Genomic DNA, 22637 nt, shown 5'->3' on the forward strand with positions numbered 1-22637 from the left:
TTTTTTTTTTCCTTGGTGGCTGGCCAGCAAGGGGTTTTGAATCCATGACCTTAGTGTTACAAGGCTGTACTCTAACCAACTGAGCTAACTGGTCAGGCACAACTAATGTTTTTAAACATCACTGAAGAAAGTGGCAAAACTTTTCTCATAAAAATTGCATTGTTTTTCTTTATTTCGTACTTATTCTTTAAGTTAGAATAATGGTCACTTTTTTTGATAGTATATATGATATTGTAGGAGATTCATTTTGAAATCTTACCGAATTGTAGAGTTGTCTTAAACAGTATAAATAAGTTGCTATTTTATGTACCAAAGTTAACTGAAGCTGATAATTAGAAAGACACTTGGAAATTAGGAGCTTTTAATTTAACTAACCCACCTACTTCATAACTTTACCCACATAAATACTTTTATGAAAATTTTATAGGAACTATTATGAGAATTAAATCCCCAATAATAAAAAGTTTACTGTGTACTTAATTCTAGTCTTTATAGGATAAAAGGTGCTACTGCATTCATCTTTATGTTTTTCATTATTCTATAGTGGGGAAATATTTTCCATTCGTCTAAAATCTCAGAGTCAAAAGGCAAGCAAATTTTCTATAATAGCCACTTTCTATCTATTTACTTTCCAACATATGCATATTCAGTCATTACTTGTGAAAGATTTTGAATATAGGTACTGGGACTATAAAGACTTTTAAGACAATCTCTGTACTAATGAATTTCCAGGCTAGTCAGTGAAACCAAACTAATAACTATCCTTTACCACAGTGAATACAGTGATGGAGGAATATCTAAAGGTATCTATTCTCCCCTTAATGTATATATTTAACATAATCTCAAATCAAATTTTCTACAGAACTGTATTAGAATCTGATGCAATAATTCTGAAATTGATTCAAAAGAATAAACACTTGAGAACAGCAAAGAATAGTTTGAAAAAGAGGAGGAGTGAGGGTAGTCTTGCCTAAAAAGATAGTTAATCATTACACATTTTAATACTACATTATCTAAAAGAAGTATGGTACTAGCACAGAAACAGAGATCGTTGGAAGGAAAGACAAGTGCAGAAACAGACCTGAGCAGATCCAAGATTCTAATATATGATAAAAGTGGTATTTCAAACAAATGAGTAAAAGATGAATTAGAAATGCTAAGATATTTTGAATAAAAAAAAGAGATTAACTGGAACATTTTAGAGAAATAAATAAAATTAGGTTCCCACCTCACACCAAACTTTAAAACAAGGAATCAAAGAATTTGAAGAACATATGGGTGAATCTGTAATTTTGGAATGGCTAAGGACTGCCTAAAGCATGACAAAAATTATTAAAAATTTAAAAAGCAGTTTACATTAAGTAGAAAAAAATGTCAGTTGGGCAAAAGAAGAAAACAAAAATGCAAAAAGCATCATAAAGTTAAAGGAAAATGAAAAGCTGAGAAAAACACTTGTAAATATCCAACTGTGGAGGGTTAGAAATATTGATTCTCATTTGATTTTAGAATAGGGTTTTTAGGTAAATGCACGTACAGGGCAAAAGCTCTCGGGTAGGGGGCCACAGCCCACAGATAGTGTGGCAAAAGCCTATTTAATCAATTCTAATCACTGCGTAGGTACGGGATTGTATACTTTAATGATTTTAGAGCAACAGGTGGTTGTCATACTTATCCTGTTAAGAGATTTTAAGAATTGCTGTAGGGAAGGATGTAAAAAAAAATATTTGCTAGGGGTAAGCTGTCTGTTGGGAGAAACTTCAGAAATAATTATACTTAGATTTTATCATAAGAATGTAACTTTTGCTTAAGGAGAGGTTATACTTTAGATAATGAGCCAGTTCGACCAACTTAGCTTTTCACTAATTGTACTTTGGAATGTCATATTGTTAATTTTACTGATGTTACTAGTTTCCAGTTTTTAAGCCACACATAACTTTTGTAACACTGCCCATGTCCTTGTGTCCCTCTGTAATGATTGAATCAACTGAATTTTCTTGTGAAACTTCCTTGTCTTTACAATAAAAAACAGAAGCTAACTTTGAATCACGGCTGCTGTACCCAGTTTTCTCCTTCCCACAGGGGAGTTGCTGGGGTACAGACCCTGTGGGCTTCTCATTGCATTCACGGTGCTTTGAGTAATCCTTTGTCTTCATTACACAGTGAAAAGTGTAACATAACAGATCAAGTGTTAATATCTTTAATATATAAAACTACTGCAATGTAAAGAAGCATTGTAATACAGAGTGTTATTTCCTAAGTCTGATTTATATACATCACTAACAGCACCTGAACTAATTTTGTTTTACATTATAATTTTAATAATCTATTTGTATATTTTTAAAATTATGAATATAATATTAAATATAAAAATTACATTAAATCTGTCATTTTACATATAATATTGCTTTAGATGAGACCAAGTTGGTTGACTTACTTTTAAAATAATATTTATTTTTGAAATATAAATGCTCACTATAAAAAATTCAAGCAAAACGGCAAAGTACATAGAAACATTTTAGAAACAATCTAAAATCTCATCACTAAAAATGACCAGTGCTCACATTTGGTGAAAATTATTGGAAAAGAGGTGTTAATGATCTAAATAGTAAGTCTAGATAAGTAGATATAAGTGAAATTGTAGTATTAAAACAGAGACTGAAGATGGCCTGGCCTAACACAGCTTTGTGCTAGGGAGATCCATCCACTGACTGAAAATGAAGACAACACACCTTTTCTTAAATATTAAAATTGTTTATATGCTTATATTAGTACTGTAGTCACAATCACTGGTCCAGGTGTTTGAGCTAACCTTTATGCTAAATTCTGTAGTATAAAAAAGTTATTAACATTTTTCTAAAAAAAACCACAAAAGCCAGAAAACAAAACACACACACACACAAACACACACACTTTTAAAAATTCCAGCCATTTCTTCCCTAGGAAGGTGCAAAGATACTTAAATGAAGAAAATCCATCCATCCACTCACCTACCTTGACTAAATTTTCTTAATATTTACTCTGTGCCAGGTACTGCCACAAATGAAATACTCTCAATTTAATTAACTTTCAAAAAAATGAAAACAGTAATGCTTATAGCATGGGTAACAAACTGGCGGGGGACTTTAGAGGTGTGGTTTAGGGACACAAGTGAGGTATGAGAAAATATCACCATCTGAGAGTGTTGTAGGGCTGTGGTCCTCAAAGTGAGGTCCCCAGACTGGCAGCATTAGGAATCTGAGAACTTGAGAGAAATGCAAATTTTCAGGACCCATCCCAGACTTAATGAATCAGAAAATCTGGGGGTGGGCCCAGCTATTTGTGTTTCAACAAGCCCTCTAGGGAATTCTGGTGGTCAAGTGTGAGAATCTTATATTTACAAAAACAAGCTCAGTATCACCATTTTGCTCAGGAGGTTGACTAGCTTAGATCTGGGTCTGTGTAGTTTGTATTTCTGCTCTAGTTGCAATTTTATAAAGTCCACTTAAAGGAAAAAGGGAAATAATAGTACTGGTGTAGTGGTTAAAAATAAGGACTTTGCAGTGAGGCTCAGGTTGGAATTCCTGCTCCACCCTTACTTGCTGTGTTATCTTCTCAAAACCTCAGTGTTCTCATCCTGGGATACCATCATCTACCTCAAAGGGTTGGTGATGATTAAATGAGATGAAACAAGTAACACACTTAGCACAATGCTTGGTATATAGTGAATACTCACATTATTATTAAGTCAATAATGAAGAGAAATACTACTATCAGAAAACAGACTAAGAACATGAACAGACGATTCACAAAAGAATAAGTACAAATGGGAGGAGAAAAGAATAGTTAAATTTAATAAACAGTTAAATGCAAAGTAAAGATGTGAATATCACTTTTACCCTATCAAACTAGCAAAAGGATAAGAAAAATATTAATACTCTGTTGGCAAGGGTGTTTCATAATTTGAATCTTCACACACTGTTAAGAAGACTGTAATTATTACAATCTTACTAACGGTGTAGAGGACTTTTGTATTGAGATAAGAATAAAAAAGAGATAAGATAAGATAAAAGAGATACATAAGATAAGAGATAAGAATACCTGGAATCACACTGTTAAGAAGACTGTAATTATTACAATCTTACTAACGGTGTAGAGGACTTTTGTATTCTACTCAAAGAGATAAGAATAAAAAAGAGATAAGATAAGATAAAAGAGATGCATAAGATAAGAGATAAGAATACCTGGAACAGAATATACTGAATAGTCAGATTAGGGTTTGCATAATCTGGAATGCACAGTCTGCCTGTCTGATAACCAAAAATCGTAATATTAGGGATTAACAGCTGGAACTGTTAATATGCACCTGTGATCCATAAGAGGGTAATGTTTGGATAGAAGACATACCTATGCAATAGTTCTCTAGGATTTTCTCACAAAGGCAGACTTCCTAATAAACCTGAAATAACTTATCCATAAATTTGAATAGCAATAGGGGCAAATTTGGCAACATTTACCAAAAAGCTTTAAAGTGCCCTTATCCTTCAACACAGAAATTCCATCAGAATTTATCCTAATAGAAATTTGAAAACAAGCTAGTTCAATAAAAGTAGATTCATGGATCTATCTACCTACCTACCTATCTGATGGAAAACCATGCAGCCCATTAAATGATGTTGCAGAAGAATATTCCTTTTCACAGAAAGACAGTTGCTTGAAAAAAATGTAGGGTACAAAAGAGTTTGTATAATTACATTAATATGTATAATAGTCATTTCTGGTGGACTGAATAAGGGATTTTTATTATTAATTTTGCTTATCTACTTTTTAATATTTCTCTATAATAGTTATTGCTTATACAAAGATAATGAAAGTTTTTTATTTTATTTTTATCCATTCATCTTTTTTTAATTGAATTATAATTGATTATACATATTTTGGGGATTCAATGTTGACATGTTGATCAAATCAATATTACTAGTATGTGTATTGTTACAAATTGTACTTATTCTTTATGTCCCTTGTCCAATCTCTCCCTATTCCCCTCTCCCTCCCCCCTCCCACCACTGATAACCCTAGATTTCTTCTCTCCCTCTGAAAGAGTTATTTTAAAATTTGAAGGCAGTTTCTCAATAAATGGCACAACTTTTTACAAAATTTGTATCACAGAGAACTAAAACACTTATTTTTCAGCCTCCAAACCATGATTATAAAATTATGGTTTTAGAACTTTTTTAGTGCTTATATTGGCAGACAGCATGGTAGGAATTTGTTGCTCATTTGCCAGGATAAAAATAACTAGTGCTGAGAAGGAGTTTGAAATGTCAAAGTGAAAAGCCAAAAGAATAGATTTCTTCTCACCATAAAGCTGCCACCTACCAAATAAAAAATGTGTAAAACATTCTGCATTTCTCAAACTTGAATAATGTATGTAACCCCGTATTTAAAAAATTTAGTAACATTTCTTAAAAAGGAAAAAATTTAGTAAAATTCAGTAAACATTTTTTAAAAAGGAAAAAATACATAGAGAAAAATGTACATAAAAAGTTACTCTGCCTCCCATCCCTGTCCTCCAAGCACTCATTTCCTCTTCCCAGAGGCAACCACTGTTACTAGTTTCTTATACATCCTGCAAATATTTTAAGGCTATATAAGCAAATATGTATGTATCCATTTTATTATTTTTACACAAATATTAGCATACTGTATACACTGTTCTGCACATTTCTTTTTTCCCTTGGCAATAGATTCTGGAGATCATTAAAAAGGCATGCCTGTAGATTAGCCTCATTTTATTCCATCATATAGCTGTAACACAGTTGTTTAACTGGTACTCCTATTTGTTATTATGGTGTAACAAAAGATCCCAGATAACAATACCCTTGTATACAGGTATAAATGTATTTGTAGGACAAATTCCTAGAAATGGAGTTATTAAATAAAAGTATGCATTTTTAACTTCTGACCAGCTATTATGCCATAAAGCCCTGAAGACAATGTCTGTGAATGTCCATTTCTCTGTACCCTCATGAAAAGTATATTACTAAACTTTGATCTTTGATAGTCTCACAGGTTCAAAATGGCATTTTTTAATTTTAATGCATATTTCTCTTATTACAAGTGAGATTGAGTCATTTGTATTTCCTTTCTTGGCAATGTCCCGTTCATTGTAGAACCCTTTTAAGAATAAAAAATTCTAGGGACAACTGCACATACTTCTGTAGGCCCTTTTATTGAAGATATAAAACTTTACTTATTAAAATTACTTTCAATTGAAACTCTCAGTAAAAGAGAAAACTGTGTTTATAACTGATAGGATTTTAAAGATAATCTCAAAATTGAAACATCGAAATTAAAAAATTTTTAAATCTCCACAGATCACTCACTCCACACCTCTCCCACAACTCTCCCTGGTCTCCAGTTTGAGAAAAACCAGTTTTGTCAGAAACTTCCAGGCAGAAGTTTTCTATCATAAGATGACCCAAGCCCATTGTTATCAACTATTTTATCCTTCCCATTTCTTGCCACATCTCTTCTTTCTCACAGAGCTTCTCAGCTCTGGCTTCATTTGGCTCAATCGTGTTTTTATATCTTGGTTACTCTTCCCAGTCAGAAAACCTTACTGGCTATGTTTAAGCTAAAGAAAACCTTTTCCAACAAGCTTTTGATCACAAAGCCTACTCAAAACCTCTGTATTCCATAAACCCTCAGAAAAGTACAAATACAAGTTATTTTATATACAAAAGAGTACTTCAAAAGGTTCATGGAAAGAGTTGTATCTCTACTTTTCCACAAATTTTTTAAGTACCCTCATATATTTATATATATGAAATACAAGGGTGCTAGTATATGTGTCTGTGTTAGTACATGTGTGTTAGTGTAAAGTTATCTGTTTTATTCATATATATTCCATCTTCCCACCTAATCTCTGAAATCTTTGAGGTTTCTTCATCCTTATCCCACTTTAACAAATAAAATCTGCCTGATGGTCCAAGTAGCCATAGCTATCATTAGCTACCACATTGTGCCACTATTGTGCTCTCCAGATTTTTATTTATCTCATAAGAAACTAACCTCAGTTGCTTCTGCTGGCTTAATTTCATTTAATTTCTGCTAGATGGATTGCCTTACTAGGGAAAGTATGCTTTACTCATCTTGGTTTGAAGTCACATTTGCCTATACATGTGAAAATAGAGTTTATGTGGATTGCAATCAGGATTTCCCTTTTTCACACAGCAGCTGAAGCCTGGGCTCTGAAGCTGGATTGTGTGGGTTTGAATTTGGCCTCCACTCCTTACCTGTTATGTCATTTTTGGACAAATTGTTTAATACCTCTGACAACATCTTCTTATCTATATCAGAACTTACCCCTCAATATCCAAATGGCACCATCTAGGCTTCCACTTTTTAGGAAAATTTCTGCTGCAACATTCACAATTTGACATCTTGGTGCTAACTTCTCAGGCCCTGTAAGTCCTTTTAAACTTGTAAAATGTATTTTTAATTCATGTAGTTTATCTAAGACCTTCCTTCCCTAGAGTAAAAATAAAGAACACTAATTATCAATCATTTATAGTATTACAGAGACACAAAGTCACTAATAATCACTCAGAAGCCAATTACCCACTTTGAATCATCATACTAGACTGATGGTTGTCAAACTGCTCCAAGACTCTTTCTGTAAGCCCTTTCCACTCAGCCAGAAAGATGAAACGGGAAAGGGAACAAGAAGGGCTTTGCCTCATATTAACCACCACCACCAGGCTCCCTTTATCAGTAGTTAGTTCTCCTTTCATGTACTTTATACTCTGTGCTTCCCATTAAGATTTCATTTGGCAAAAGGATTTCATGCCTAAACATAGAAAATTACTGATTATGTTTCTGTTTCTCTTCTATTAACCAATATGAGATTGAGGATGGAAGGACAGTAAAAATGGAGATAATTAGTTATTAAATTTAGATTAAAAAGATAGTGAAAAAAAGGACAAAATGTTGGCTGAAAATTATTTTTCTGATTCAACAGACTATTTCATGTATACTACATGAAGACTGTCTTTGGTCCGGACATTGGAAATTGGACATATATTATTATTTTATACCACAGGTCAGCAAACTTTTCCTGTAATGTCCTGATAGTATATACTTTGGACTTTGCAGGCTACATTTGGTCTGATGCATATTCTTTTTGGTTGTTGTTTTTAATTTGTAACTCTTTAAAAATGTAAAAAACATTCTTAGCTTGAGGGCTGTACTAAAAACAGGCTGTGGGAGAGATCTGGCCTGTGGGGCCTAGTTTGCAGACCCTTGTTTTATATTCTATACTATTTTGAGTCAGATGCTTATAATGTCCAAGTACTTCCAATTTGACTGTATAAATGAGTGCATTTTTCAAGGGATACCTTTAGTTTAACTTCAATGGTTTTACTTTTATGTTCAAAAAGGAATAGGCTTTACAAAAAAGTTCATACTAAATAAGGTGATAGATAAAATGATAAAATAATCTTTCTAAATAAGATAATTGAAAAATTTTAATTAAAATTAAAAAAATCTCACCAACCTCTTAATGTCGTAAGAAATACCAACCAAATAAAATTAAAATATACTCAGTCTGAGTTTTCAAAAAGGGTCTTCTTGTTAGGTAGTCCCCAAATTCCCAAGCATTAAATATCCAAGAAATTAATGCTATGACCAACCTTAAGCTAGATAGTGAGAGCAGGGACAAGGTACACCTTGCCGACCCCAGGCCTACCACATAAGTGCTCAACCTCCTAGAGACCTGCTGTAGAACCATTCTGAGTTAAAATTTTTTTTTTTACTTCATGAATTTTGTATATATACAAGTGACCATGTACTTAAATGTTACTAAACACGTATTCAATTGTGAAATAACCTCTTTAGAAAAAGTAGCAAGTAACAAAAGATACACTTTAATAGTTAATTCAACAGTGACTACACTCTCTCAACTACTCTACTCTCTATATAACTCCATCCCTCAGCACTTCCTCTCTATTTTGGATTTTCCTGTCCTCCACTTGAATTTTGAGTCTATAACCCCACTTGCCACCTCAGGGAGATCTAACAAATGGTAGGTTGTACAATATGGTCTTGGGTCACTTCTCTATTTTGGATTTTCCTGTCCTCCACTTGAATTTTGAGTCTATAACCCCACTTGCCACCCCAGGGAGATCTAACAAATGGTAGGTTGTACAATATGGTCTTGGGTCACCAGACCACTTCTACAGTGAGCTAAGCCTCTAAGTTAGACAAAATACATAGTATATAGTGTTCTAGAGCATTCTAAGAGGTAATTTTTAAGAAGTCCTGTTAATTGTGAGAATCCTAAATTCATCTTAAGAAAGGTGTCTTGAACTCTTCCAAAACTACAATGCTATACACGCAGGAGTTGGCAAAATAAATTGAATTTAAAGTTACTTCAAATAAATATGACATTTATCGCAGCTTCATAAGTGTTCCCTACACTGACATTCTAAACAGAAGTCAGTCTCATGCCACTTCCTTTCCACAACTAATAATGTACTTTCTAGTCTGGGTCCCATTTTGTCACTGTAGTGATTATTAACAAATTCCTAATTTGCAGGGTTAACTTATATATTCTGTTCATAATTTTAGAACTAACACTCTCTATGCCAAGTCAAAACAAAAATTTAATGAAGTACCTTGGACCACTGCAACAGCTTGTGATAGAAATAAATGGCATTGATTCCAATTCTTCCCAACAAAGTTTTATCTACTTTGCTATTCTGTGGATCTTTGCTAACTGAAACACAAAGAAGGCATATGGAAGAAAAGAAAATAAGTCACTTTAAATGATGGAAAAGCAAATTAATACAGAATTATTGATACTGCTACAAACATCAGGTGTCAGCAAACTATGGCCCATGGGCCAAATCTAGCCTGTGGGCCTGTGTTAGCCTGTGAGCTAACAATGGTTTGTTTATCTATCTATCTAATCTATCTATCTTATCTATCTTATCTTATCTTATCTTATCTTATCTTATCTTATCTTATCTATCTATCTATCTATCTATCTATCTATCTATCTATCTATCTATCTATCGTTTTAAAAGATGACTAGTAAAGGGATCTTAACCCTTGACTTGGTGTTGTCAGCACCACACTTTCCCAAGTGAGCTAACTGGTCATCCCTATATAGGGATCTGAACCTGTGGCCTTGGTGTTATCAGAACCACACTCTCCCAAGTGAGCCACAAGCCAGCCCGTTTTTTAATTTTTAAAGGATTGTATAAAAATAAAAATAAAAAAACCCCAAAAAACTATGTGATAAGATCATCTGTGGTGTGTACGAAGACTAAAATATTTATTATTATTTGACTTTTTACAGAAAAAGTAATCCGTGGTAAAGAATATAGTAATGAAGAGCTAATGCAAAAAAAAAAAAAAAAACACCTCAAAATTATATTAATTTTGTTGATTTATATTAGTGAAGATAGTAACATCTAGTAATTAAAAAATTCAGATGCTGCAGTATAATTTGCAATAGTTTTATGAATCTGAACAAAAAGAAAAATAACATGAAACATTTGATACTAAAATACCAATTCTTAACCTTATATCATTATAATCTAATAATAAATAGAAAAAGTCATAAAGAGGAGCATCTGAAAACTGCAACATTAATATATCTACAACATGAATTTGATACTAAAATACCAATTCTTAACCTTATATCATTATAATCTAATAATAAATAGAAAAAATCATAAAGAGGAGCATCTGAAAACTGCAACATTAATATATCTACAACATGAAAAATATTAAGAGCTTTACACTCCTGTTAAGAACATTGCATTGTCCTAACACACAGTACTCAGACCAAAACAGTGACATTTTACCTGTTTCAGCAAATTCACAAAAAGGAACACATGGTCTTTCTTTACAGTCTTTTGTTAGTGTTTCAGCAATACAAGTACAAAATTTCTGGAAATCCACAAATTTTTCACAGCTCATTTTTACATTAATGTATAAATTTCCCAATTTGGTCCAGTCACCTTTTTCCTTACAATGCTATCAAAATTATTAAAAACAAAACAAAAAAAAGAAAGAAATAATAAAAACTATACCATTTATGCAAAAATATATTATGGGCCAGGCACATGTACACATTAGATATACTGAAATTAATGACATAATCCCTTCAAATCTCATAAACTTACTGACAAGCATCACATCAATAATATACTATTGTAACTTCACTTTTTCTGACTATAGCAAAGCCTCTATAAATTCCAGACAGCAGTGCACATTTGTTTTAATTATCTAGTTCCTAAAGCATTTAATGACATTACCCCCAAACCTGAACTTGACAGTGGAAATGGATTTTATGGAAACAGATGATAAACAGCATGATTTGAGCTCTCTCTACAGCAATACATATCATTTTGAGCATTACATTTCTACAAAATGGGCTACAAAAAAAAAATGTCAGTAAATATATCATCTTCCTATTTTCTATAACAAACTAAGAAATAGTTTTCCACAACAAAAAGTTGTTTCAAGGATATTAAGATACTAATTAAAACTAGACCAACAATTAATAGATTAACACAAAAATCACCCTGAAAGTTCTCTATTTCTTATACTCTAAATGCTTGGAAAGCACAGTGTGATCCTGGCTTTTCCCCATCATTTCACATATTGCAATCATTCATGACAAGAAAGCAAGCTTTCCTTTGCACTGAGTGAGTCTGCCCAGCCATAAGAATGAAAGATTAGGTTTTGGATTATTATTATTATTATTTTACTTAAGTTAATTTTGAAACAATTATTTTTAGAATCACTTTTAGAAAAGTTCACAACTCTAGAAATTATGTTTTCATTTAAAAATACTAACTTGTTAAAAAAAAATCAAACTTCTTTTCCAAGAGTATTTTCTCTGTATAACATCCACATTTCTAAAACTTTCTAAATTGAATTATTATTTAAACTTTGTTTTTGATTATCAGAAATCCCAGCAATTTATTTAAATAATAAATGTCATACCTCTATTTCATTCAAAGCTGAATCTAAGTCACACTTCCAGTTCTTAAATTGCCTCATCTGTAATCTTTAACAATAGAAAAGGGTTAATTATGCTTACATTCACCCCCCGAAAGTCATGATTGCTCCTAATTAACTTGTTCTATTGTTTATCCCTAAGAGACCTGAGAAAAACGAATTGATATACTCTAAAAATCCTGTAAAGTTGAAGAAAATGGCAATTGAATAGGTACCTACCTTATGCTATTTCCTCCCCAAACCACAGGCAACATTATAAGAAGGAAAAAGGAAATTCCACATGAAACCATACCTTCAGCCTAACTTGAAGACAGAGAGTGCTAAAACTTCAAAATAAATGTGAATGAAAAGTGAAAAAAGCACCAAATTCTAGCACAGGATCTCTACTGCTGATACCCCACTCTCACTGCTCCACAAGGATTTGTAGCAAGCAAACAGAGACAAACAAAAGCAAAGCAAGCAAACAAACAAAATTTGTGTGGGATAACTGAAGAGGGAAACTACCAGAAGGACCTAACATTGATTAAAAAATACTGCCACAAAGGCTAAGTCCACACTAAGTTTGAAAATGCTAAAATAAAATATCTTGCTAGATCAGAACACAGACCACAGAGAAAGAACTTTTTGTGTGATTTAAAGAAGGTAATCTTTGAAATGTATAGTTTTTGGGAAAGGAAAAAAGAAAATTGAAAGAAGCACTCTTTGGCCTCTGGAAAGAGGAAATGAAGAAGGGGAAAAAAGAAGGTGCCATTAAAGTAGTAGTTCTGTACAATACCCAATTGTGGGGTCAATTTTGGCAATTAGTCCCAAGGTTCTATAAACTATTTCAAGGCATTAAGAAGAAAGGAAAACTTCCTAATTTCTTTTATGAAGTATAACATTGATGTTTAAACTAGATAGGACAAAGAAAGAAAACTAAAAAGATTATTGGTCATGAATGGTGATACTAAAAAAAAAAAAAGAAAAATATTAATAAACAGGATCCAAGACCACATTAAGAAAATAATACAACATGACCAAGTAAAATTTATTTTAGGAATGCAAGCAAAATTCAGTATTAGAAAATCTATCCGTATCATGTGCCAAATTAATAGAGCTAAGGAAAAAAATCATGACTAATTCCATAGGTACTGAAAAGGCTATTCATAAAATTCAACAATTCATGATAAAAACACTTTAGAATGTAGGAACTGAGGGATACTTTCTTAAAATCATTAAATATACATACCTCAGTGTGAAAGCCAGTATTATATTTAGTAAAAAAATTTAGAGGCATTTCCACCAAGACCAGGAACAATGCAAGGATGTCCACTATATCCATTTATTATTCAACACTGTACTAGAGGTATGAGCCAATGCAATTAGATAAGACAAATCACTTAGAGGCATAATGGTGAAGAATTAGTAAAATCATCTCTATTAGCAGATGATATTATAGTACAACTGGAAAACCTCATAGATTCCAGGATGAAATTAACTCAAATAATAAAAATTTCATAATAAAGTAGCAGAATATAAAATTTACAAACAAAAATCAACAGCCCTTATATATATAAAAACCAAAGAGTAATAATGGTATTGAAAATCTAATCTACAATAGCAAGAAAAATATGAAATACTTATATAAGGAAATTATGAAATATTGCTGAAAGACACAAAAGTAAACTTGAACAAACAGAAAGACATTCCCGGCTCTTGAACAGAATGATGCAACATTATAAAGGTGTCAATGTTCACTAAGTTAATTCAGGGGCCGGCCTGTGGCTCACTCCGGAGAGTGTGGTGCTTATAGGCCATGGGTTTGGATCCCATATAGGGATGGCTGGTTCGCTCACTGGGTGAGCGTGGTGCTGACTAAGTTAATTCATAAGTTTAATGCAATTACAATAAAAATACCAACAAGCTACTATATGGAGTTAGGAAGTTGATACTAAATATATGGGAAAGCACACATGCAAGAAGAGCCAGGAAAATGCTGAAAAAGTATGAAAGGGGATCATCCTTACCAAATATTAAAACATACTATTAAAGCCTCTATAATTAAAGTGGTACTAGTGCAGGAATAGACAGTTCAGTGCAATAAAATACAAAGTCTAGAAAACAGACCCAAGCACATATGAAATTTAGTATATGATAAAGGTGGCATCTCAAATCACTGGAAATAAAGATGGACTTTTTGATAAATGTTGCTGGAAAAGTTGGATAATCATTTGGAAAAGATAAAATTAGATTCATATTTTACAACATATGTAAGAATAAACTCTGATTAGAAAACTAACTCTAAAAATAAAATCATACAGATAATAGAAAATATGGGTAATTTCCTTTAAAACCTTGATATAGAGAAATTATAACTCAAAATAGAGGTGATAAAAAATAACCTTGACACAAAACTGACACAATAAAAAAAGATGAATACATTAGGTTGCCTAAAAATAAAAGTTTATGTATGGCAAAAAATGCCATAAAGTCAAAAGACAACTGACAACCTAGAAAAAAATTTGCAGTATATACTACAAAGGCCTAATATCTGCAAAATGTTAAGAACTCTTAAAGCTTAAGGAACAAAGATTGCAAACCCAACAGAAAACGGGGAAAAAGATATGAGCAGACAATTCACACAAAGGTGTAAAATATAGCCCTCAAATGCTTGAACAGAAAATGCTCAAACTCATGCAACAAAGATTGCAAACCCAACAGAAAACGGGGAAAAAGATATGAGCAGACAATTCACACAAAAGGTGTAAAATATAGCCCTCAAATGCTTGAACAGAAAATGCTCAAACTCATGCATAATAAGAGAAATGCAAATTAAAACACAAAAATACCATTGTTACTTAATGGATTAACAAAAATTAAAAAGTATTAAAACATTATGTTAGAAAGCTCGCTGAAATAGGCAGTCTGATATTTTTCTTGTGAGAATACACAATGGTACAACCCTTCGAGAGGGAAATTTGGCAATATCTCAAGTTATACATGTACTTACCTTTAAAAAATTTTTTATTTTGAAATAATTACATGCTCACAGGAATTTACAAAAATAGTACATAAAGCTCTGTCTACCCTTCACCCAGGTTCTTCCAATAGTGACATCTTGTGTGATTGTAATAGAGTACAACATCAAAACCAGGAAACTGACATTGGTATAATACTGTTAACTAAACTATAGATCTTATTCAATTTTCACCACTTTTTACATGCATTTGTGTGTGCGTTTTAGTCCGTTTTGTGTTCCTATAACAGAAATACCTGAGACTGGGTAATTTATAAAAGAAAGAGGTTTATTTGGCTTACGATTCTGGGACAGCTGCATCTGGCACAGGCCTCAGGCTGCTTCTACTCATGGTGGAAAGTGGTGGGCAGCCAGTGGGTACAAGCAGATCACATGGTGAGAGGAAGCAAGAGAGAGAGAGAAGGTGCCAGGGTCTTTTTAAAATGAACTCTCGCGGGAACTAATAGAGCAAGAACTCACTCATTAATCCTCCCTCCCCCAGGGAGAGCATTAATCCATTCATGAGGCATCCGCCTCCATGACCCAATCAGTTTCCAGCACTGCCACATTGGAGATCAAATTTCCACATGAGTTTTGGAGGGGGCGACACATCCAAACTCCATCAGTGTGTCTAGTTCTATGTAATATAACCCCATGATGGACCCATGTAACCACAACCATTCCATCACCACAAAGGAAATTCCTTATGCTAGCCTTTTATACTCAACCCCCATGCCCTGTCCCTGACCCCTAGCAACCACTATCAGTTCTCCATCTCTTTAGTTTTGTCATTTTGAAAATAATACTTTTGTGTAAATGAAATTGTGCAGCATGTAGCCTTCTGGGATTGGCTTATTAAGCTCAGCATAATTCCCCTGAGATCAACCCAAGTTGTTCCGTGTTTCAATAATTTTTTTTTTCTTTTCTGAGTAGTATTCCATGTATCAATTTACCACAGTTAAACTACTCATTCACCTGTTAAAGGACATCTGCTTTTTTTCCCAGTTTGGGGCTACTACAATTAAAGCTGCTATGAACATTTGTGTACGAGTTTTTACGTGACCAAAAGTTTTCATTTCTCTAGGATAAGCACTCAGGAGTTCAATAGCTCTATCTGGCACTTGCATGTTTAGGTTTTTTTTTTTTTTTTTTTTTTAACTGCCAAACTACTTTCCATACTGGCTGCACCATTTTATTTTTTTTTATTTTTATTTGAACTTCTCAATATACTTTGTAGTTGGTTTTCATGTCTTTACCCATTCCTCCTTTTTCTCCTCCCTCTCCCCACACCTGCCATTATATCCGTTCGCTTGTCTTAAGTTCAAGGAATTGTGATTATTACTGTTGTGTCTTCTTCCTCCCTCACCCTTTGTTTGTATATTTATTTATTTATTTATTTATTTTTAACTCCCACAAATAAATGAGAACATGCGGTATTTCCCTTTCTGTGCCTGACTTGTTTCACTTAATATAATTTTCTCTAAGTCCATCCATGTTGTTACAAATGGTAGTATTTCATTCTTTTTTATACCAGAGTAGTATTCCATTGTGTAGATATACCACAGTTTCCTTATCCACTCATCCGATGATGGACATTTGGGCTGGTTCCAACTCTTGGCTATTGGAAATAGTGCTGCAATAAACATGGGAGTGTAGGTATCCCTTCAGCATGATGATTTCCATTCCTCTGGGTATATTCCCAGCAGTGGAATAGCTGGGTCATATAACTCTATCTGGCATTTGCATGTTTAGGGTTTTTTTTTTTTTAACTGCTAAACTGCTTTCCATAGTGGCTGCACCATTTTACATTCTCACCAACAACATATGATACAGTTTCTCCATATCCTACCAGCATCTGGTGTTGACACAATTTTTTATTTCTCTCATTCTGATAGGTATAAGGTGATATCTCATTATAGTTTTAATCCGCATTTCTCTTATGAGATACAGTTTCTCCATATCCTACCAGCATCTGGTGTTGACACAATTTTTTATTTCTCTCATTTTGATAGGTATAAGGTGATATCTCATTATAGTTTTAATCCGCATTTCTCTTATGACTAACAATGCTGAACATCTTTTCATATGCTTATTTGTCACATGCATATCCTCACTGGTGTTTATGTCTTTTGTCCATTTTCTAATAGAATTGTTTTTTCACTGCTCGGTTTTGAGAGGTCTTTATACATTCTAGACACAAGACATCTTTTGGATATGTAGCTTACAAATATTTTCACCTAGTCTGTTGCTTGGCTTTTCATCCTCTTATAAGGTTCTTTCACACAGTAAAAGTTTTTAATTGTGATGAAGCTCAATTTATCAACATTTTATGGATGCTTTTGGTGTTGTCTAGTTATCTCTTAAGCTTTCCTCGCGCCTAGCCCTAGGTCCCCCCAGATTTCTCCTATTTTTTCCTAGGAGTTTTACAGTTTTACATTTAAATTCATGATCTATTTTGCCATTTTGAATTAATTTTTGTATAAGGTGTCAAGTTTGGGTCAAAGGTTTCTTTTTTGAGTTTTGGGGACATTAAAACTATAGCACCTTGTATAGAAAGATAAATGCTTTTTGTGTGTTTATCCTACAACCTTGCTGTATTCACTTATTAGTTCTAGGAGTTTTCTTGGTAGATTTCTTGGCATGTATATAAAAAATGTATCATCTGCGAATAGGCTCCAAAAAGGGACGATTTTAATTATTTCCAATCTGTATGCCTCATTTCCATTTCTTGCCTTATCATGCCAGCTAGGATTTTCAATGAATAAGAGTGGCATGAGCAGATATCTTTGCCTTGTTTCCAATTTTAGGAGGAGAGTATCCAGTTTTTCATCTAAGTATGATATTTGCTACAGATATTTTACAGGTGCTCTTTAAGTTAAAGAGTTTCTCCTTTATTCCTAATTTGCTGATTTTTTAAAATCATGCATGAATGTTGAATTTTGTCAAGTGCTTTTCTAATTATTAATATGATAATGTGATTTTTTTATTCTTATGCTGCTGATATGATGGATTACACTGCTTTTCAAGCATTGGACCATCTTTGCAGCATTGGAATAAATCGCACTTGTTCATGGTGTGGAATTTTTTTAGACATCATTGAATTCAATATGCTACTTTGTTGAAGATTTCTTCATTTAAGCTCATGAGAGTTATGGTTTGTAGCTTTTTAAAAAAATACTCTCTTTGTCTGGTTTTTATGTGTAACATGCTGCTAAAGTGTTCCCTACTTTTCTATTTTCTGGAAGATATTGCATAAATTCATGCTGATACTTCTTTAAGTGACAGGTAGAATTCTCCAGTAAAACCATTTGGCTCTGTCTTTTTTGGAAGTTTTAAATTATGAATTAAATTTCTTCAATAATTATAAGCCTACTCAGATGATCTAGTTCATATTGGGTACATGTTGGTATCTTGTGTTTTTTGAGGAACTGCTCCAATTCATCTATGTTGCTGAGTTTGAGTTGTTCAAAGCAATCCCTTATGATCCTTTTAATAGAAGCAGGATCTGTATTAACAACCCCTGTGTCATTTCTCATACTGGTAATTTATGTCTGCTATCTTTTTATCTTAGTCTTGCTAAAGGTTATTGATCTTTTTAGAGAAACAACTTTTTGTTTCATTTGTTTTCTTTATCACTTTTTTGTTTTCAGTCTCATTGATTCCTGCTCTTATCTTTATTATTTCCTTTCTTATGTTTGGTTTATTTCCCTCTTATTTTCTTATTTTTTGAAGTGAGACTTTAGAATATTTAGTGATACAGATTTCCCTCTCAGCGCTGCTTTAAATGCACTTCCAAAATTGTGATATATTTTCATTATCATTTAGTTCTAACAGTTCAGTTTTCTTTTGAGACTTGCTCTTCACCCATAGATTATATAGAAGTGTGTTTAATGTCCAAATGTTTGGAGATTTTCCTGTTGTTGACCTCCAGTTTGATTCCATTATGGTCAGAGAATGCACTCCATATAATTTCAATTCTTTGAAAAAAATTTATTTCAGTCTTTCTTTTTCACTTAATTGAAACATACTGACTTTATTGAAATTTTTTGAGGTTTGTTGTATGGTCCAGGATATGGTCTCCCTTGGTGAGTGTTCCATGGGTGCTTGAAAGGAATGTGTATTGTTTTAAGGTGGAATGTTCTATAAATGTCTATTAGATCCTGTTGATTGATGGTGGTGTTTAGTTCTATGTCCTTGCTGGTTTCCTAGTATTTCTATCAATTGTTGAGTGAAGGATGTTGAAGTCTCCAACTATAATTATAGATCTGTCTGTTTCTCCTTTCGGTTCTTCTTTTGCTTCAGTAATGGTGGTGTTTAGTTCTATGTCCTTGCTGGTTTCCTAGTATTTCTATCAATTGTTGAGTGAGGGATGTTGAAGTCTCCAACTATAATTATAGATCTGTCTGTTTCTCCTTTCGGTTCTTCTTTTGCTTCAGTATTTTTTTTAAAGATGCTGTTTATTTGATTTTTGCAAAGGTAATATATTCATAGTTCCAAAATCAAACACTATACATGGATATACAAAATAGAAGTCTCCTTCCACAACCGTCTTTCAGTCACCCAGCTCTCCTCCCCATATGCAACCACAGTTATTTTAGTTTTTTGTGGATCCTTTCAAATGGTATCAGCTTCATTTACTGATGCTCTGTTGTTTGGTGCATACACATTCACATTGGTGTGTCTTCTTGGTGTTACTGCCCATTTTATCATTATGTAGCATTCCATTTCGTCCCTGGAAATTTTCTTTGCTCTGAAGTCTACTTTATATGACATTAATATAGCCACTCATGCTCTTTTTAAAACTAATGCTTGCATGATATATGTTCCATCCTTTTGGTTTCAACCACCAATATCCTTATATTGGAAGTGAATTTCTTGTAAAGGGCATATAGTCATACTTTTATATCTACCCTGCCAATTGCTGTCCTTTGTTATATTTAGAACATTTATACGAACAGTATATTTTGGATATCACTCTAAAACAGTTTATAGAGAAATTTCCCATTCTTTTTTATAGCTGCAAAGTACTCCATTGTGTGAATATACTATAGGATTTTCAATGGATGTATGTGCATTTAGGTTATCCACAATATTTTGCAACTATAAACAATGTTGCAATGAATAAGCTTAAGTATATGTATTTTAGTACTGATAGAAATGTATTTTCAGGGTACATTTCTAGAACTGGGCTGCTAGGTAAAAAGGTAAGTACACTACAGCAACCTCTAAAAGAATATACAAACAAAGAAACTAAAGAACACTATAGATAATCCAAATAGAATTCTAAAAAATGTTCAAGTAACAGCCTAAAGACTCTACAAAAAAAAAAAAAAAAAACCTCTTAAATAAGTGATTTCAGCAAAGTTGCAGGATACAAAATCAATATGCAAAAATCAGTAGCATTTCTATCCTCCAACAATGAACTAGCAGAAGAAGAAATCAAGAAAGCTAGCCCATTTACAGTAGTCACCAAAAAATAAAATACCTAGGGCCGGCCCGGTGGCGCACTTGGTAGAGTGCGGCGCTTGGGAGTGTGGCGGCGCTCCCGCCGAGGGTTTGGATCCCATATAGAGGTCGGTCCGCTCACTGGTTGAGCACGATGCGGGCGCGACACCGAGGGTTGCGATCCCGTTACCGGTCACGAAAAAAAAGACAAAAAGGGAAGAAAAAAATAAAATAAAATAAAATAAAATACCTAGGAATAAATTTAACCAAGAATGTGAAAAATCTCTACAATGAGAACTACAAACCACAGTTGAGAGAAATTAAAGAGGACACAAGAAGATGGAAAGATATCCCATGCTCTTGGAGTAGAAGAATTAACATTGTGAAAATGTCTGTACTACCCAAAATGATCTACAGGTTCAATGCAATCCTCCTCAAAATTCCAATGACATTTTTCTCAAAACTAGAAAAAACAATCCTAACATTCATATGGAATAATAAAAGACCAAGAATAGCCAAAGCAATTCTGAGTGAAAAAATAAAGCTGGAGACATAACACTGCCTGATTTTAAACTATACTATACAAAGTATAGTTACAAAGCTATAGTAACCAAAACAGCATGGTACTGGCATAAAAACAGACATACAGACCAATGGAACAGAATATAGAATCCAGAAATCAACCTATGCACCTACGGCCATCTGATGATCTTTGACAAAGGCATCAAGAGTACACACTGGGGAGGATACTGCCTCTTCAGTTAATGGTGCTGGGAAAATTGGACATTCTTATGTAGGAGAATGAAACTAGACTCGTACCTCTCACCATATACCAAAATAAACTCCAAACGAATTAAAGAATTAAATATATGACCTGAAACAATAAAACTCCTAAACATAGGGGAAACACTTCAGGAAGTAGGATTGGTATAGACTTTATGAACATGATCTCAAAAGCACAGGCAACCAAAGGAAAAATAAACAAATGGAATTATATCAAAATAAAAAGCTACTGCACAGCAGAAGAAATTAAGAGTGAAAAGACAAGCAACAGAGTGGGAGAAAATATTTGCAAAATACACATCTGACAAAGGATTAACAACCAGAATATACAAGGAACTCAAACAACTTAACAGAAAAAACCAAGTAACCCAATTAAAAAATGGGCAAAAGCAGACATATGAAAAAATGCTCAACATCACTCAGCATTCAGGAAATGCAAATCAAAACCACACTGAGATACCATCTCACTCCTGTTAGGATAGCTAATAACCAAAAGACTGAGAACGACATATGTTGCTGAGCATGCAGAGAAAAAGGTATCCTCCTACACTGTTGGTGGGACTGCAAAATGGTGCAGCCTCTACGGAAAATGGTATGGAGGTTCCTCAAACAATTACAGATAGATCTACCATAAGACCCAGCTATCCCACTGCTGGGAATACAACCAGAGGAATGGAAATGATCAAGTTGAAGGAATACCTGTACTCCAGTGTTTATTGCAGCACTATTTACAATAGCCAAGAGTTGAAGCCAGCCTAAATGCCCATCATCAGATGAGTGGATAAGGAAAATGTGGTACACCTACACAATGGAATACTATTCTGCTATTTAAAAAAATAAAATACTACCATTCGCAGCAACATGGATGGACTTAGAGAAAATTATATTAAGTGAAATAAGCTAGGCACAGAAAGAGAAATACTGCATGTTCTCACTTATTTGTGGAAGTTAATAAAAATAAATAAGTAAATATAGAAATGAACAGGAGAGAAAAAAAGAAGACATAACAATTCTTTGAACTTGTTAAAACAAGTGAACAGATATGATGTTGATGGGGGGAAGAGGGGAGAGGGAGGGAGGAAAAGGAAAAATTGGTAAAGCGACATGAAAATAAACTAGACTGTATACTGATAAATTAAAATCTAAAAAAAAATAATAAAAAAGTTCAAGTAATCACCATAGGAAGACAAGAAATGGGAAATAGGAAACAAACAGAACAAATAATAAAATGACAGACTTAAGCCCTAACATCAATACTTACTTTTAATGTAACTGTTTTTAAATAATGACTGAACGTATGTCAACAACTTTCCTAGATTACAGGCACACCTAAATTCACATGAATATCAATGTTAAAATTCTTTGTAGCAGCTTTATCTATTGTGATAGTCTTTCAAATGAA

The 22637-nt window shown here is 33.3% G+C and overlaps 1 protein-coding gene across 1 annotated transcript in view; it reads right to left on the minus strand.

Annotated features, from left to right (window-relative positions):
- Positions 1 to 22637, minus strand: part of TOPAZ1 (testis and ovary specific PAZ domain containing 1) — an 83804-nt gene that overhangs the window by 14624 nt on the left and 46543 nt on the right. Inside the window, 4 exon segments of the mRNA XM_008591960.1 lie at positions 7345 to 7510; positions 9654 to 9754; positions 10851 to 11022; positions 11998 to 12061. Of these exon segments, the coding sequence (XP_008590182.1) occupies positions 7345 to 7510; positions 9654 to 9754; positions 10851 to 11022; positions 11998 to 12061 (503 nt within the window).

The sequence above is a fragment of the Galeopterus variegatus genome, unplaced genomic scaffold, assembly GCF_000696425.1.
Source record: "Galeopterus variegatus unplaced genomic scaffold, G_variegatus-3.0.2 Scaffold7438, whole genome shotgun sequence".
Taxonomy (NCBI): domain Eukaryota; kingdom Metazoa; phylum Chordata; class Mammalia; order Dermoptera; family Cynocephalidae; genus Galeopterus; species Galeopterus variegatus.